At 33.5% G+C, this 15,197-nt stretch overlaps 1 protein-coding gene across 1 annotated transcript; it reads left to right on the top strand.

Moving 5' to 3' along the window:
• The first annotated feature begins 7,507 nt into the window (after positions 1-7,507).
• LOC140981812 (probable xyloglucan endotransglucosylase/hydrolase protein 32) lies at positions 7,508-9,434 on the top strand. Its single transcript, XM_073448287.1, has 4 exons — positions 7,508-7,740; positions 8,055-8,155; positions 8,311-8,531; positions 8,954-9,434. Exons 1-4 carry the CDS (start codon positions 7,536-7,538, stop codon positions 9,315-9,317), a joined length of 891 nt encoding a protein of 296 aa, XP_073304388.1. The 5' UTR covers positions 7,508-7,535; the 3' UTR covers positions 9,318-9,434.
• The last annotated feature ends 5,763 nt before the right edge of the window (positions 9,435-15,197 follow it).

Raw genomic sequence — 15,197 nt, forward strand, 5'->3', positions numbered from 1 at the left:
AAAAAAAAAAAAAAAAAAAAAAATTTCTAGTACTTTTAAAGCAATAAAAAGGGCAGACGTTTCAGTTGGTATCAGAGCAATGGTTCTGTAAAGGGTTGTGCCACCGTCAGTGCCAGGAAGATCAGTCGTCAAGCCTCAAAGTTGTAAGTTTTTACTTGCTTGTTATGATTCAATATGTTGTTACCTGCATAAGTACATGAATTATATGTTCACGACACATGTTTAATAGCATTATGCGGATATATGTTTTATATGCACTAGAATTTTCATACGTGATACGATATGAATTAAGAAAGTATTTGATTTCAATGCATGTTGGCTTCGTGGTTGAATTGGATTATGTTGATTTTTGGGTTTTAGTATTGACGTTTTACTTTTTGGGCTATAAGTTAATCGTAAGATTTTCGAAATTAAGGACCAATTAGGATAATTTTTGAGGATATTAAGAATTGATTTTGCAATTATTAAGGAATTTGGGGACTAGTTTAACGTTAAGCGATAATTGAATGGGTTAAATGATAAGAATTTTTGAGGATTTAGACTTTTTAAGAATATTTAAAACCTTGGGACATCTTGGTTATAGGATTATAAAGAATGTTAATCAAGGGTTTTATGGATGAATCGATATTAAGTTTGAAAAATCTAAGAATTTGAAAGTGTGTTTGGGATTTTAAGATTTAAATTGATAGTTTGATGAATATTTTGGGTATGAAATAAGGAAAATAATATACGATAAGTCTGATCATCCGTTTTTTAATATTGGGAATTGTAAGAAAAGTTGAAATTCGAGGTTATAATAGTAATAGCCCTAAGTCATTTGGGTCTTTTTATGTTTCGAATTGAAAATAAGGATTTAGAAAGAAAATTTAATTGGGATCAAGGAAACGTAAGGACATTTTAGAATTTAAGTTTTATCAGAGTAGCGCAGTGGAAGCGTGGATTTTTGGGATACTAGAACTAAGTCTAAACTTTGGGTTATTAAGGATAAGCGAATTTCGAGGACGAAATTCTATTTAAGGGGGGAAGATTGTAACGTCCCGAATATTTAAAAATCCACGCGAACCACAAGCATGCAATTATTAAATTCTTTTGTATTTTAATTAAATGTTTTAATTGCATTAATTAATTATGTTGTGCATATTTACATGTTTAAAATATATTTTTCTACATGATTACATTAAAATATATTTTTAAAGATTATTCAAGGGAAGATCGAGGAACGGTGACCGAAGGCTGAAAACCGTAAAATGTTTATATTAAATAATTGTTTTTAATTATTTAAAATATGAGTGTTACTTTTTAGTATTTTTGAAAATATGAGGTTCTGAGGTGAGTTTATACGCCGGGACGTAAATTTTATCGGTGTTGGATTTTCAAATAAAATACGAGCTTTCGGACAACCCGGCTAATAAATTCACAAATCTATTTAAACAAAAACTTTGTAATTATTTTTATCCTAAGTAGGACTATTGGGCCTAATTTTGAAGCTTAAAAGGCCTAAAGCCTATTTAGTTGTTTAATTAGTATTTAAAGTATTTATTAAAAAAAAAAAAAACCTACACAATTCAAGTAAACTCTCGGCCACTCAATTTGTAAAAAAGAAAACTCTTCCCCCACCCCCAATACACGACGCCCACACACTCAAATATTGAAGGAAAATTTGTGATAGCTTCAAAGGAAACCGCCTAGCATTCGTCTCCTCGTTCCGTTCTTCGTCGTCAACGTATATTCGAGCGTAATCTACGCAAAGGCACACCCTAATCTCCTTTTCTCATCCATCATATCATATTATTGTTTTAAATATTGAATGCATGAAGATCACAAGGAAACCCTTTGGAATTTTCGGTTTTTAGCACATATATGTTGTAAACTCATGACTTTGTATTCCATAACTCGTTCTATGCATGTAAGGGGCTGCCATGACGTTAGGTTATGATCTAGAGTTGCTTTTACATAAGTTTAAAAAGGACCCAAACACTCAAAGCCGCTGCACCGTAAGCATCACACGGGAATAATCGATTTTTGTGCTGTCATGGGGTCATGGGTTCGGTTTCTGTGGTCCAGGGGTTGGGGCATGGTTGGCTCATTCCAAGGGCTAGCCAAGGTCTTGAGTGAGTCAGGGAGGGAGTCCTAGCCAGGCTAGGACACACGGTAAAGGCTGGAGAAGAGTCCTTGCAAGCAAGGACTCTACCCGAGAAGCAGCTGCAGCAGTTGCTGCCTTCGCACGGCTGCTGTGGTTGAAGGGCTCCATGCGTGGGGCACGGGCTAGGTTAGGAAGAGTCCTTAGGGTCGTAAGCAAGTGTTCTTGAGTTGGGTTTGGGTGGTAGGGCGTTGGCTGTGTCCACACGATCACACAACATAGAGTCCATGCATCACACAACTCTCGGCCAGAATAGGTGTTACTTGGGCTGCTTTGTTTTTCGGTTTTGGGTGGATATCTTGACAAACTTAGAGTCCAGTAGGGTACTTTGGCATGTTGGGCAAGTTTTGGTTCGACATGGCTCGGGTGTAACTCGTGAAAATTAAGAGATGGCTCGGGGTCGAAGTTTAGGTGTTAAAATGAGTGTTAAAACAAAGAAAATTTGGAAAACGACTCACGGGGGTCGAGTCGTGATCCATAAGGGATAAAATAATATAAAAAGACTAAATTTAGAATTTAGGAATTTTATATTAAAGTTTAATATTTTTAGGGATTAAAACACCGTTAAAATAATTAAGAAAAGATAATTGAAAAAGTCTAAGTTTTAAGCAAAATAAAATTACGAAAAAATTCATATAACCTTAAATAATTATTGGGAACATATTAGAGTCATGAAATCAAGAAAAAAGTCGAAATCATAGAATGTAGAGTCCAGGGGTAAAACGGTCTCTTTACACCGGGAAATGAGTAGAGGTCATGGCAGAGCCCGAAATGCTGTTTTCATGTTAAATATGGTATTTTATAATGTTTATGAATTTCTCATGATTTAATTATGATTTTTAAATGTCCTAGAAATTTTTATGATTTAAAGAAGACATTTAAATACATGTTGCATGCTTGGTTTCAAAAAGGGAAAAAAGGTAAATGTTATTAATGATTTTATAAAGTGATGTGAATGAAAAACGTTGAAGGAAGTGAAGTGATTGTGACTAGTTCGTTAATGATGGCAATATCGTGAGGGTGATGGTCCTAGTGGGAGCCCGACGATCGTGTTTCCATTGTTACGAACAGAGGATATGATGATTAACGTAAGAATGGGAATATCGTGAGGGGAAAAGGCCCCAGAGGGAGCCCATTTATGGGAAAAGGCCCCAGAGGGAGCCCCGACGATCGTATTTCTATTCGATAATGCTTGGCCAGGGCCCAGTTGACCGGTGAGAGTGTCGCTGGTGTCCCCCGCCGCCCAGTACTGTGGTTACATGTAGATGGATCCATCGAATTTTGAGGATTGAGGATAGTCACAATTAACGATCTGAATTCAACTAAGGATAAAGGAAAATGTTTATGACCATGATTAAAGGATTTATGTCATGTTGAGGATAATGTTAAAGTTTATGCATGTCATGAAATGTTATTTTACTTAAAAGTATTTTCACTGTTGCATGTGATTTTATTATTATACTACTCGTTATCAAGATTATGGTGTGTTGAGTCTTTAGACTCACTAGGTGTGATGGATGCAGGTGGTATTGAGGGAGGTCTTGATGAGTGATACTACTGGACTGAAGGTGCACACAACCCGAGGACCGGCGCTTCATTTTCCGCATTACGCTTTATGATTTAAATTAAAGATTCTAAGACTATTTATATATGCTTTTGAGAGTTTTTGAGAGGCTTGATATGAACTATACCTTTTCAAACTTATTACTTTTAGATTTGGCAAAACAGTAGACGTTTTTGCTTTATGACTATTTCACTTGAATTTTTAAGTGCTAGTGGGTTGACGTTTATTTAAAAGAGGGCAAAATATTTTATAAAAATATTATCATGTGTTAGGTTATTGGCCAAAAAAAAAAAAAAAAAAAAAATATAAAAATTTTAAAAAAAAAAAAAAAAAAAAAAATTCTAGTACTTTTAAAGCAATAAAAAGGGCAGACGTTTCAAGCCCCTTCAAGCAACCCAGTTTCAAAACCATAGCTTGTAAAAAACTCAATTTTCGTTCAGCTTATTTCCTTACTTGTCCAGCCCTTAGCCAAGCTTCTATGGACCCTTAAACATGATGAAAAACATCCCTTCCCATATCCCTATAATGGCAGCCTTTTTGTGCATCATAAACGTGAATTTAAAAGTATAAAAACTCAAGTTTTGTCATAAAAACGAAAATATAAGAAAGTGTATCATATTTTTCATGCAATCATGTTAAATACATATAATATGGTATGAACGATGAGTGAAAGAAGATTAAGGCGTGCCTTTGCATATTTCACGCATGAAGAACAATCCTTGATGCGAGGGAAGTTGGCGGAGAGACGGCGGAGAAGACCTTGCTGAATTTTCCCTTCAATTTCACATGAATGGTCCCCTAAAGAAACGTGTGTATGTGGGTGTGCTGATTGATGAGAAAAGCCCTAGGTTTCTAGTGTTTTAAACATGTATTTGAAATGTTTTGGGTTTAAAAAACTCTATCTTTTGATATAAATAATTGGGTATAAACCTAAGCCCAATAACCTTATTATAATAGGCCCATTATAGTATAGGTAAAATATTTTGTTTAGAAAATTTTTCAAAAATATTAGCCGAGTTCTCAAAAAGTCTTTATTTTCTTCAAAAATCGATTGTTGGTTTAAAATAAGACTCGACGCGTAAAAACATCTCAAAAATCACCATTTTCAAAAATACCATATAAAATATACCATATATTAAATCATTAAAAATAATCATTTAATAAAAATATTTTCCTTTTACGGTCCCCGGTCTCCATTCCTTGATCACGTCTCGAATAACCCTTAAAACATAGTTTTATGCATTTTAATATAAAACTCTATTTCAAACATGTAAACATGCTCACTATATTTAATTAATGCAATGAATAGAAAAAGTGTGGTGTCTTACTTCAAAATATTTGGCTGTATATGTTTTATTCATAATAATGGAAAAAATCATCTGAAAACATTCGATGCTAAATCTGCTGAAGGAATATTTCTGGGTTATTCATCAATTAGCAAAGCTTATAGAGTGTTTAATAAGTGCACTTTAAATGTAGAAGAATCAATTCATGTTGTATTTGATGAATCTGCACTAACTGATAAGCCAACTGATCCAGCTGATCTAACCGATCGCTTTACAGAAATCAGTTTGGAGGATGATAGTGAAGAATAGGTTCATATCAATCGAAATATCCTTCAAACACCAGAACCATAAATAGTGGATCAAACAATTGAACAGGATGCCGTTCCTAACACTCAGTTGGTGGAACAACGCGATGATATTCAAATACCAACTGAAGCTGTTGTAACTGAAACTGATGTTCAGTTACAAACTGAACCAATTGCTGAAATCGATCCAAACTACAGATGGAAGAAATCACATCCACAAGAGTTGGTGATAGGTAATCCATCTGATCCGATAAGAAATAGAAATCAGATGTTCAATTTATTTTTACATTCAGCATTTGTTTCTCAATTTGAACCAAGAAAACTGATAAAGCTCTAAATGATCTTAACTGGATAAATTCTATGCAAGAAGAGCTGAATCAGTTATAACAATGTCTGGACTTTAGTTCCAAGACCACTTTCAAAATCTATTATATGTACAAAAAGGGTCTACAGAAACAAACTGAACGAAGATGGTTCAGTTGTGTGCAATAAAGCATTTTGATAGCACAAGGATATTGTAACGACCATGTGCTATCCCGATCTTGGGCTCCCTCGGGGGCCTTGTCTCGTCTTGGGTTCCCATTGGGGCCTTTTCCCTCACGGGCTTTCCCATGCATCATTACTCATAGAACTTCTCCAGCCCAGACACTTTTTTTGTAACGACCATGGGCTATCCCGATCTTGGGCTCTCTCGGAGGCCTTATCCCATCTTGGGTTCCCACTGAGGTCTTTTCCCTCACGGGTTTTCCTATGCATCATTACTCATAGAACTTATCCAGCCCTGGCACTGGAGCTTTTACCTTCCCAGGATTAAAACCAAGACCTCTTGGACTTATATAGGTCTTGACAGCAATCCTGGTACCAATTGATCTATCTCAATTGGTAAACATAAAATATTTTATTTGCACGTCGAACATACTAATACATTATGCATGCCTGCCCAAGAAAAAAAATTTTTAAATTTTTTTTTCCAGAGAGCTTGGCGCTCGAGCGATAAAATCTTACCGCTCGAGCGCGCCCCGTCTAGAAGTCTTGCGCTCGAGCGGTAAGAGCTCGCGCCCGAGCGTCACACTGCGCGAAAATTTTTGAAACCAACACAGTTGAGCAGTCACAAGAAAATGATTATAACTCCCTCATTTCTTATCTAAAAATTACGAATTTACTGTCAAATCGAAGATATCAAAAATTACTACGTTATATATGACCGACCAGATTAGAGACAAGTCGAGTCAATGAAGACATATTATTTATTTATTTTACAAACAGAGACAAGTCGAGTCAATGAAGACATATTATTTATTTATTTTACAAACACGTTAAAGTTATACAATCCTAAATATGATTATTTAATTAAAATTTGTTTTGAAATTATGTCACAGTAAAATTTTTTGGTTGTGCAATCAATTATTTTCGCAAGTACTGATGATGCGTATACTTTATTAATGGTGGATTATTCTTTAACATTTTCAAATACAATAATCTTCAATATTTGATTGACTTTGTTCCATCCAGCAGTGTCGTGCTGATAGAGATTTTAAAATTACCATCATCATTCATGAAATGTCAAAAATGATCTGTTAAAAACAATTATTAATTAAATTTAATTATGTACATGGTAAAGCAAAAAAAAAAAAAAGGTTAAAAGTTAAATAATTTATTAATGAACACCGGCCCATACTATCGTCCAGTCCCACATATGTGAAAATGACACAATGAACCCAGTAACAACTAATATATATATATAATCTACTAAAATTATTTTAGATTCATGTCACCGCTCCATCGAAATAGAACTAAGGAAAAAAAGTCAAAGCTAACCCATCAAAACCAAACATCAAAAAATTAAAGCAAAAACTTGTGTGAGACGGTCTCACGGATCGTATTTTGTGAGACGGATCTCTTATTTGGGTAATCAATGAAAAAATATTACTTTTTATGCTAAGAGTATTAGTTTTTATTGTGAATATCGACAGAGTTGAACTGTCTCACATATAAAGATTCGTGATACTGTCTCACAAGAGACCTACTCAAAAATTAATTGACCAAAACTTAAAATATGAGAAATTAATAAACCAAAAAATGTTAATTTTCTTAACAATAATGAATAAAATAAAAATACCATTATATATAATCTATATAGACACACACACACCTTTACATAATGTCAACACACTCGATATGTACAGTAGATATACTAATATGTAGTTGATATCATATTTGTTCCCTACAAGCTAAATAAGATGTCTCCCCTTGTAATTTTCTTGTTCTCCATTTTGTTTTTCCCTTCACAAAACGAAGCTGCTCAAGGCCCACCTTCTCCTGGATACTCCCCTACGTCCAACATCGGATCGACACCCTTTGACAAACTGTACACTAATCGTTGGGGTCCTCAGCATCAAACCCTAGACCAAGAGACACTCACTATTTGGCTTGACAAAACTTCAGGTATGGCCTTACTGCTTGTGCATGTAAAAGTTTTTTTACCTATTAAATAAATTGAGAGACGACTTTCGACATTATGGTTATAGATTTAAGTTCAACTTTCAAGGGCTTTGTTTTGAACTTGATGGAAAGGTTAATTAATATCTTATAAGACGAATTCTAAGGGGTGGCCGTGTGTACTTGAACAGCAGTTGCTCTAGTATGTGTATATGATTTTAAAACAATCGAAACATGATGGTTGGCTATCGGATATTTCAAAATGTTATGAAGATACTGACATATATATTACCTGGATGGATATATATATATACCGGCAGGAAGCGGCTTTAAATCTTTGAATTCCTATTCATCCGGCTATTTTGGGTCAGCGATCAAGCTACAACCTGGCTATACTGCAGGAGTGATTACATCTTTCTACGTAAGATTTCAATCAAAATTACTACACATATTATATTTTTTTTTTCCCTATAGCAAAAATTTAAATAATATTACAGCAACTAAATATATTATAAGTTAGATTTCAATTAATTTATTTACTTTAAAAAAATTATATTTTTTGTAAAAAAATGGCAGCTTTCGAACAATGAAGATCTTCCAGGAGACCACGATGAAATCGACATCGAATTTCTTGGGACGACGGAGGACAAGCCGTATGTGTTGCAGACAAATGTTTACATGAAAGGGAGTGGGGATGGAGACAATATTGTAGGGAGAGAGATGAGATTTCACCTTTGGTTCGACCCAGCCAAGGATTTTCACGACTATGGCATTCTATGGAATCCAGATGAGATCATGTGAGTTGGAATTTTATACAAATTAGAAATTCATATATTGGTTTAATATTATTATGACTATCGTATTTTAATTTAAATTTTGAGTCAACCCTTTTGATCTAGTTTAATATTAAAACGCCAAATGAGTTAATTTGTTCTCGAGTCAATTTTTAGTTGATACATTACAAGATTTTTAGTATGATTTTGTAAAGTTTATAGTTAAAATATATAACTACCACTTGATAAAATTTTAAAATCCGTATAAATTAATAGTCAAAGTATATTACCACATGGTTATAATAGTTTTTGACGCAATATGTAATAATAATATTCCATAAATATTTATAATCCTACGTACCCATTGCAATTAAATATTGGATTTTCATTTTCTATTCCTCCCATTTAAAATCTTGATATTAATATTTTATTATAAAAATTTGCAGATTTTTAGTGGATGATATCCCTATTAGAAGGTATCCGAGAAAGACCGATGCCACATTCCCATTGAGGCCAATGTACGTATATGGATCAATATGGGATGCTTCTTCATGGGCGACCGAAAATGGAAAGTACAAAGCCGACTACACTTTCCAACCTTTCGTCGGAAAGTACAATAATTTCAAGACGAGCGGCTGCGAGGCAAACACTGCCACGTCCTGCCGCCCCGCCACAGCCTCGCCATCCGGTTCTACGGGGCTGAGCAGCCAGCAATACGCAGCCATGGCATGGGTCCAAACCAACTACATGTTCTACGATTACTGTCATCAGGATATTCAAAGAAACATTCAACTCACGCCCGAGTGTTAGAAATATGATGCATTATATTATCATGTGTGACACTTTGTATACAATTTGGAGTGCTTGGATACTATATTTTTATAAAATTGATGTGAAGTTGTAGCATCCAAGCCTAATAAATATAAAGAGAAGTAGTTGCATGTGTTGGATGGTATCGTTTCTTTTTTGTTTTTTGTTTTTTTTTTTTTTTTTTTTTGTTTTTTTTTTAAAAAAAAACTTGTGGGAAGAGAATAAAATATGATAATACATGGCGTGGGTGATGGAATGTAATTTTTTTCAACTTGTTTGCTCCTTTAGTCCATTTCAAATTCAATACCAAGTGCAACGCTCCCTCAATATTATAGTTCAAATTTAATATGAATTATAACATATTTATTATTGCATTCGTTTATTGAATTCATAAAGACCATAACCAAACGATACTCTATAGGTTGCGTCAAACATCATAAATTACATATATCTAATCAATTTTTTTATCAGTTATATTACATACTTGTGTCATTCGTTCATTTTATATCATGTATGATTTGAACACCGGAGAATGATTTTATCGATTCATTAACTTGTCTAATATTGAGTTTTGATTCTTTAAATTTTCAAAGTTTGATTTTGATATGCTAATTTTTAATTTTCGACTATTTTAGTCCAATTGTGAAGGCGAAAAAAAAAAAAAAAAAACTACTTTCCCTTTGAACACTGTACATTTGGTTTATGTTATTTGATATTAGTTTTATCTACGGGAATCGTGAGTTGCTTGGGTACGTAGTGACAACTCAAATCACAAATTCAAAGAATGGAACATCTATAGTAATGATAGATATATGCAAAATATTAACCTTGCAAGCCAATTGGGATCATCAACAAAATCGAAATAATTTTGAATCATTGATGATAATTGGTATGGTAGATTTCAAACAAGATCACAAAATAAAGTTATTTTTAATTGATCTATTAAATCATTTTCTCAAATTTAAATAACTGCATCCAAATACAATCGTGTTGATAGAAAAAATGTTCTTTCTCCAAATTCCATTATATATATTGGGCCTAGAAGTTGTCAATGTTATATGTAAAGACATTTAACAATGGTCTAAAACTGGTTTGACAAGTTAACAAAGAACGATCACACAGACGAATTCAGATTTACCAAGAACACCGCAAACAATAGGCTTTATCATTTTAGTACTCGTTAATTTTTCAAATCAAAATTACAAATCTCCACCTATACTGACAAATTAACCTCAACAAAATTACTCCCTTTCCAAGTAGTCCCTAAGACTTCAAGTTTCCAGAATTGTAATTAAGTTCAAACAATGTCTAAATTTAGGTGTTGGCATGGCAATGATTGTTGGGTAATCGGTTTTCTCGTGTCCAAAACGTATCGAGAGTTTAAAATTTTTTATTTGACTTTTAAATAATGTCTTTGAACGCTCGTATGGTTTAAACAATAAAATCATTCATAGGGCATTTATGAAATTACCTTTATTGAATAGTTCACTCGACACCAAATATTCCGGGATTAGTTGAGATAGCTATTTTTGTATTCACTACAAACAATCTTCTTGAAATCCTTTCTTCAATCCTCCTATCGAGTCCACGACTAAAACAATTGTTCCTCTTCTAAATTGCACTAGAAATTTAGAAGTGATTTTTCTTTGGATATCAAAATTCGAGAAGCCGCTCAAACCCTAAAATTATTCAAGGTGGCCGAAATATTGGAGGCTTTTGGAGGAGAGAATTTCGAAATTATCATGTAACGGAGGCTAGGGTTGTTGCCTCTTTACTTAGCTTTGTAATCTTGACCTAAATATCTTAACTATGGGTCAAAGGTTCCTTAATTAAACTTAATGAACTTAGTTAATTAATTGAACTAGTCCAGCTAGGTTAATTAATTATATTAAAATCCATTAAAAATTTTAATTTATTTAGTATGTTGGACTTGTACTCCTACAAATCCATTACACATACTTCCCATTACATTTTAATTTAATCTTTAATAAACTCAAATTTTGAGTTTAATAATTTAAATTCTCAAATTTTATCAATTCAACTACTTGAATTTATTATCTCTAAATTTTAATTATCATAAATTGAACTCATTGAATTTACTATCTCGTAGTTTTTATGTAAATTCAACTCATTGAATTTATTATCTCAACGGAAACAAATGATCTAGTGCTTGTGTGACCTTCAATGGTTCATGGATACAGCTAGACGTGGGTCCACGACTCTTTGTGATTCAGGGCATTTTTTTTATTCGGGCTTACCCTAATTTACCTAATTCGATGCACCAACATTTGATGGTGAGAACTTCAGAAATCATTTTTCTGATTAAACCCATCGAATTATGGTAAGAGCGTCTAGTAGCATCGTCCCATGATTCCCTAAGTATCACTGATAGTGCTTGCAAGAACCAATCGATTATGATTAACGTGCTGTGCGATCCCATCATTTCACGTATTCTGATCGAATCTGCAACCATTGATTCATCGAGAGTTGTATACTAGATTCGATAACTATGTGATACATTAATGAAATATTTTATAGTGACATTGCATGTAATACTAGATAATCCTTGTCCCTAATGCACATCTTACATTCTAGCCAGAGATTTCATGTACTACTATTTCGTTAGATCACATAGGATATCCACACCCGTATGTGAGCGTTGAATCTCCGACTACAATGCACTGACTCCTACACATGTCTCAATTGGACAAAACCTCGTCATCTTGTGACCCTCACGGTTACGTAGTTCGAATATATATATGACAATTATTGGAAGATACAAATTAATCATGTTATAAGGGAAATTGGGACCAGTTTGGCCAGAGAAAGCAACTAGCATTTATTCAGGCATTCAGGACCATTCATATTTTTAGGAATAAATTATAAATTATTATTAATTATGGCAACCTTGTAAGGCATGTTACTTTTGGAAAATAAATAATTAGAATTTTTAACAAACAAAGTGTTACTCAATTAGAAATTTAATATATTGAGACAAAATATGTTGATTAATTTTTTTTTTTTGCTTCTTAATTAATTCGGTTTCTTATTGCTTGTTTATTGAAGAAATTGTTTTTTGTTCTAATTTTATGAACAAATATATATAGTATTTGTTTTATGTATATTTTTTAGTGCTCATTTGGAAGAAATAAAAAAAATGTTTTGTGAAACTGAAAAATATATTTTATTTTTGAAATGATTCAAATTGGCATCAATATATACAGCCTTTATTTATGTATATTTTTAATTTTAAAAAAATTGTCATATATTTAAAAAGCAAGATGGTATAATTTAAATTAAATAATATTAAATTAGAAATATATAAAAGTAAAATATATTCTGATGACTTATACAATACCCAAATTGTAATTGATCATTTCCCCAACGCAAAAAAGTGCGATAGGTAAAAATAATTTTGAACAATGTAAAAAATTTATAAAATTATTGACCTGTCTTTATATAATCACCATTTTAAGTGATTATATAGAATTTTCTAGACCTTACAGAGAATTTACTCAGAAAAGCCTTCATTTTTACTAAAACCGAGACCAGTCCAGTCTCCTGATGGTTTTTGCCGATCTTGCTTCCCCTCTAGACTGATAGACATTTTCTTACAGAGTTTGATAAGTTCAGTTAATTTCTTATTACCAGAAGTTAACTGTCGATTCTTAACAAGTACTCATTCATTCTCAGCCTTTAGCTTTGCGACTTCTGCCTTAATACAAAACAATCCATCTGATTGTTCTCACTTAGACTCTGTATTATTGTCGGTTGGGCGCTACTGCTTAGCCTAGACTTCCTCGAATAATTGAGAAAGTATCTTGTACTTATTAACTATATTTTGTAGTGTAGTGATGAGATCATCTCATATAAAATCTTTTGAGCTAAAGTCAAATACATCTTCACCGGTGGATTCAAGCTCAACAACCACCATGAGGCACTACACATCTTATTCATCACTCCCAATTGTGGAACACTATGACTCAGATGAGCCAAAATCAGAATCTGCCCACTTGGCATTACTATCCTTGACCACTGGAACTTTTTGATATCTTATTTTCCTAAATTACTTTTTGTCATCCTTGAACATCTTCTTCTTGTCATGAGATCGACTTTCTTTGTCAGTTGGTCTTCTCTCATCCTTTTTTGTCTTGTCATGAGATCGACTTTCTTCATCAGTTGGTCTTCTCTCATCTTTTTTTGTCTTACGGCAGTCGGCTATGAATGACAGACTTTACTACAATTGAAGCATGCATTGTCCTCATTAGTTGAATCTTTCTTATCATGATTGCGTCTTCTCGGGCTTTGAAAATTTCCTTGCTTCTTCCTTAAAAACTTGTCAATTTTTTTCACAAACAATAACATCACATCATTGCTTAACTGCTTGGACTTCTCTTTAGAAATAGATTGATCACTGGATATAACCGAAAGAGCCCTCATCAGTTTGGCAGTCAATTCACCATCCATTCTCAACTCCAGTTCAAATTCATACTTCTTAAGTTCTGCGAATAGATCATACAGTTCCAACTTGTTAAGATCTTTTGATTCTCGCATAGCCATGGTTTTGATATTCCAATCTCACGGGAGTGCCCTCATTACTTTTAAGGTTATTTGACGATTTTCATTCTCTTTGTCAAGAGAAACCAGTTCCATTATGATGCTACTCACTCTTTCATCAAAGTCTGATATAGACTCACTGACCTTCATTTTAATACTATCAAACTTCTATATTGCAACAGACAATTAGTTATCTTTCAATTGGTCACTACCACTACAACAAAAATGGCTTTTCGCAGCGCGTAAATACTCTTTCCGCGGCGCACATTGCACGCTGCGAAATTGCAAACTGTTGAAAGTTTGAGTTTATCCGCATGCGCACGCTGTTAATACTACTATCAACGGCGTGCATATGTACACCGTTAATACAACTATCCGCAGCGTGCAATGCACGCCGTTAATATTTAAAAAAATTTAAATATTAGCGACGGTTTTTAAGTTAACCGTCGCTAATTTGCGACGGTTAAATACAAAAAATACCGTCGCTAATTTAGCAACGGTTACTACTCCGTCGCTAAGAGAACGACGGTGTTTAAATTTAGCGACGGTTACAAAACTGTCGCTACATTTAGCGACAGTTCATACAACCGTCGCTAAATTTTGCGTAAAAATAAAAAAAAAAATTTACTTTTATAATTTAATAAATTTTAAAAAAAATTCCATTAAAATATCATCTCTTAACTAACACTTAAAATATTAACCAAAAATTTTAAAAAAAATGTACTAAAACCAAAATTAAAAACGCATATTAGAAAAAAGTTTAAGTGTTGTAAAGTGATGTGAAAGTGGAACGGAAATCGGATATTTATAGACAATTTGCGATAATTAGCGACAGTTTTGCATTAAACTGTCGCTATTAGCGACGGTTTAAACATAACTGTCGCCGATTTACAACTATTAACTTTTTAGCGACGGTTATTTATTAAATTGTCGCCGATTTTAAATCGGCGACGGGTTATTTTATACCGTCTCTAAATATAGCGACGGTAGTTAAAACCGTCGCAACGTTACATTACCGTCGCTAATTTAAAAATTCACCCATTTCAACGGCGTGCTTTTACTGCACGCCGTGAATGCATAGAATATTAACAGCGCACATTATTGCACGCTGCGGATAGTATATCATATGACTTTCCGCAGCGTGCTTTTAATGCGCGTCGTTAATAACATATATTAACGGCGCGCATTAAAAGCACGCTGCGGAAAGTCATATGATATACTATCCGCAGCGTGCAATAATGTGCGCTGTTAATATTCTATGCATTCACGGCGTGCAGTAAAAGCACGCCGTTGAAATGGGTGAATTTTTAAATTAGCGACGGT

Source organism: Primulina huaijiensis, chromosome 7, assembly GCF_012295235.1.
Source record: "Primulina huaijiensis isolate GDHJ02 chromosome 7, ASM1229523v2, whole genome shotgun sequence".
Classification (NCBI taxonomy): Eukaryota; Viridiplantae; Streptophyta; class Magnoliopsida; order Lamiales; family Gesneriaceae; genus Primulina; species Primulina huaijiensis.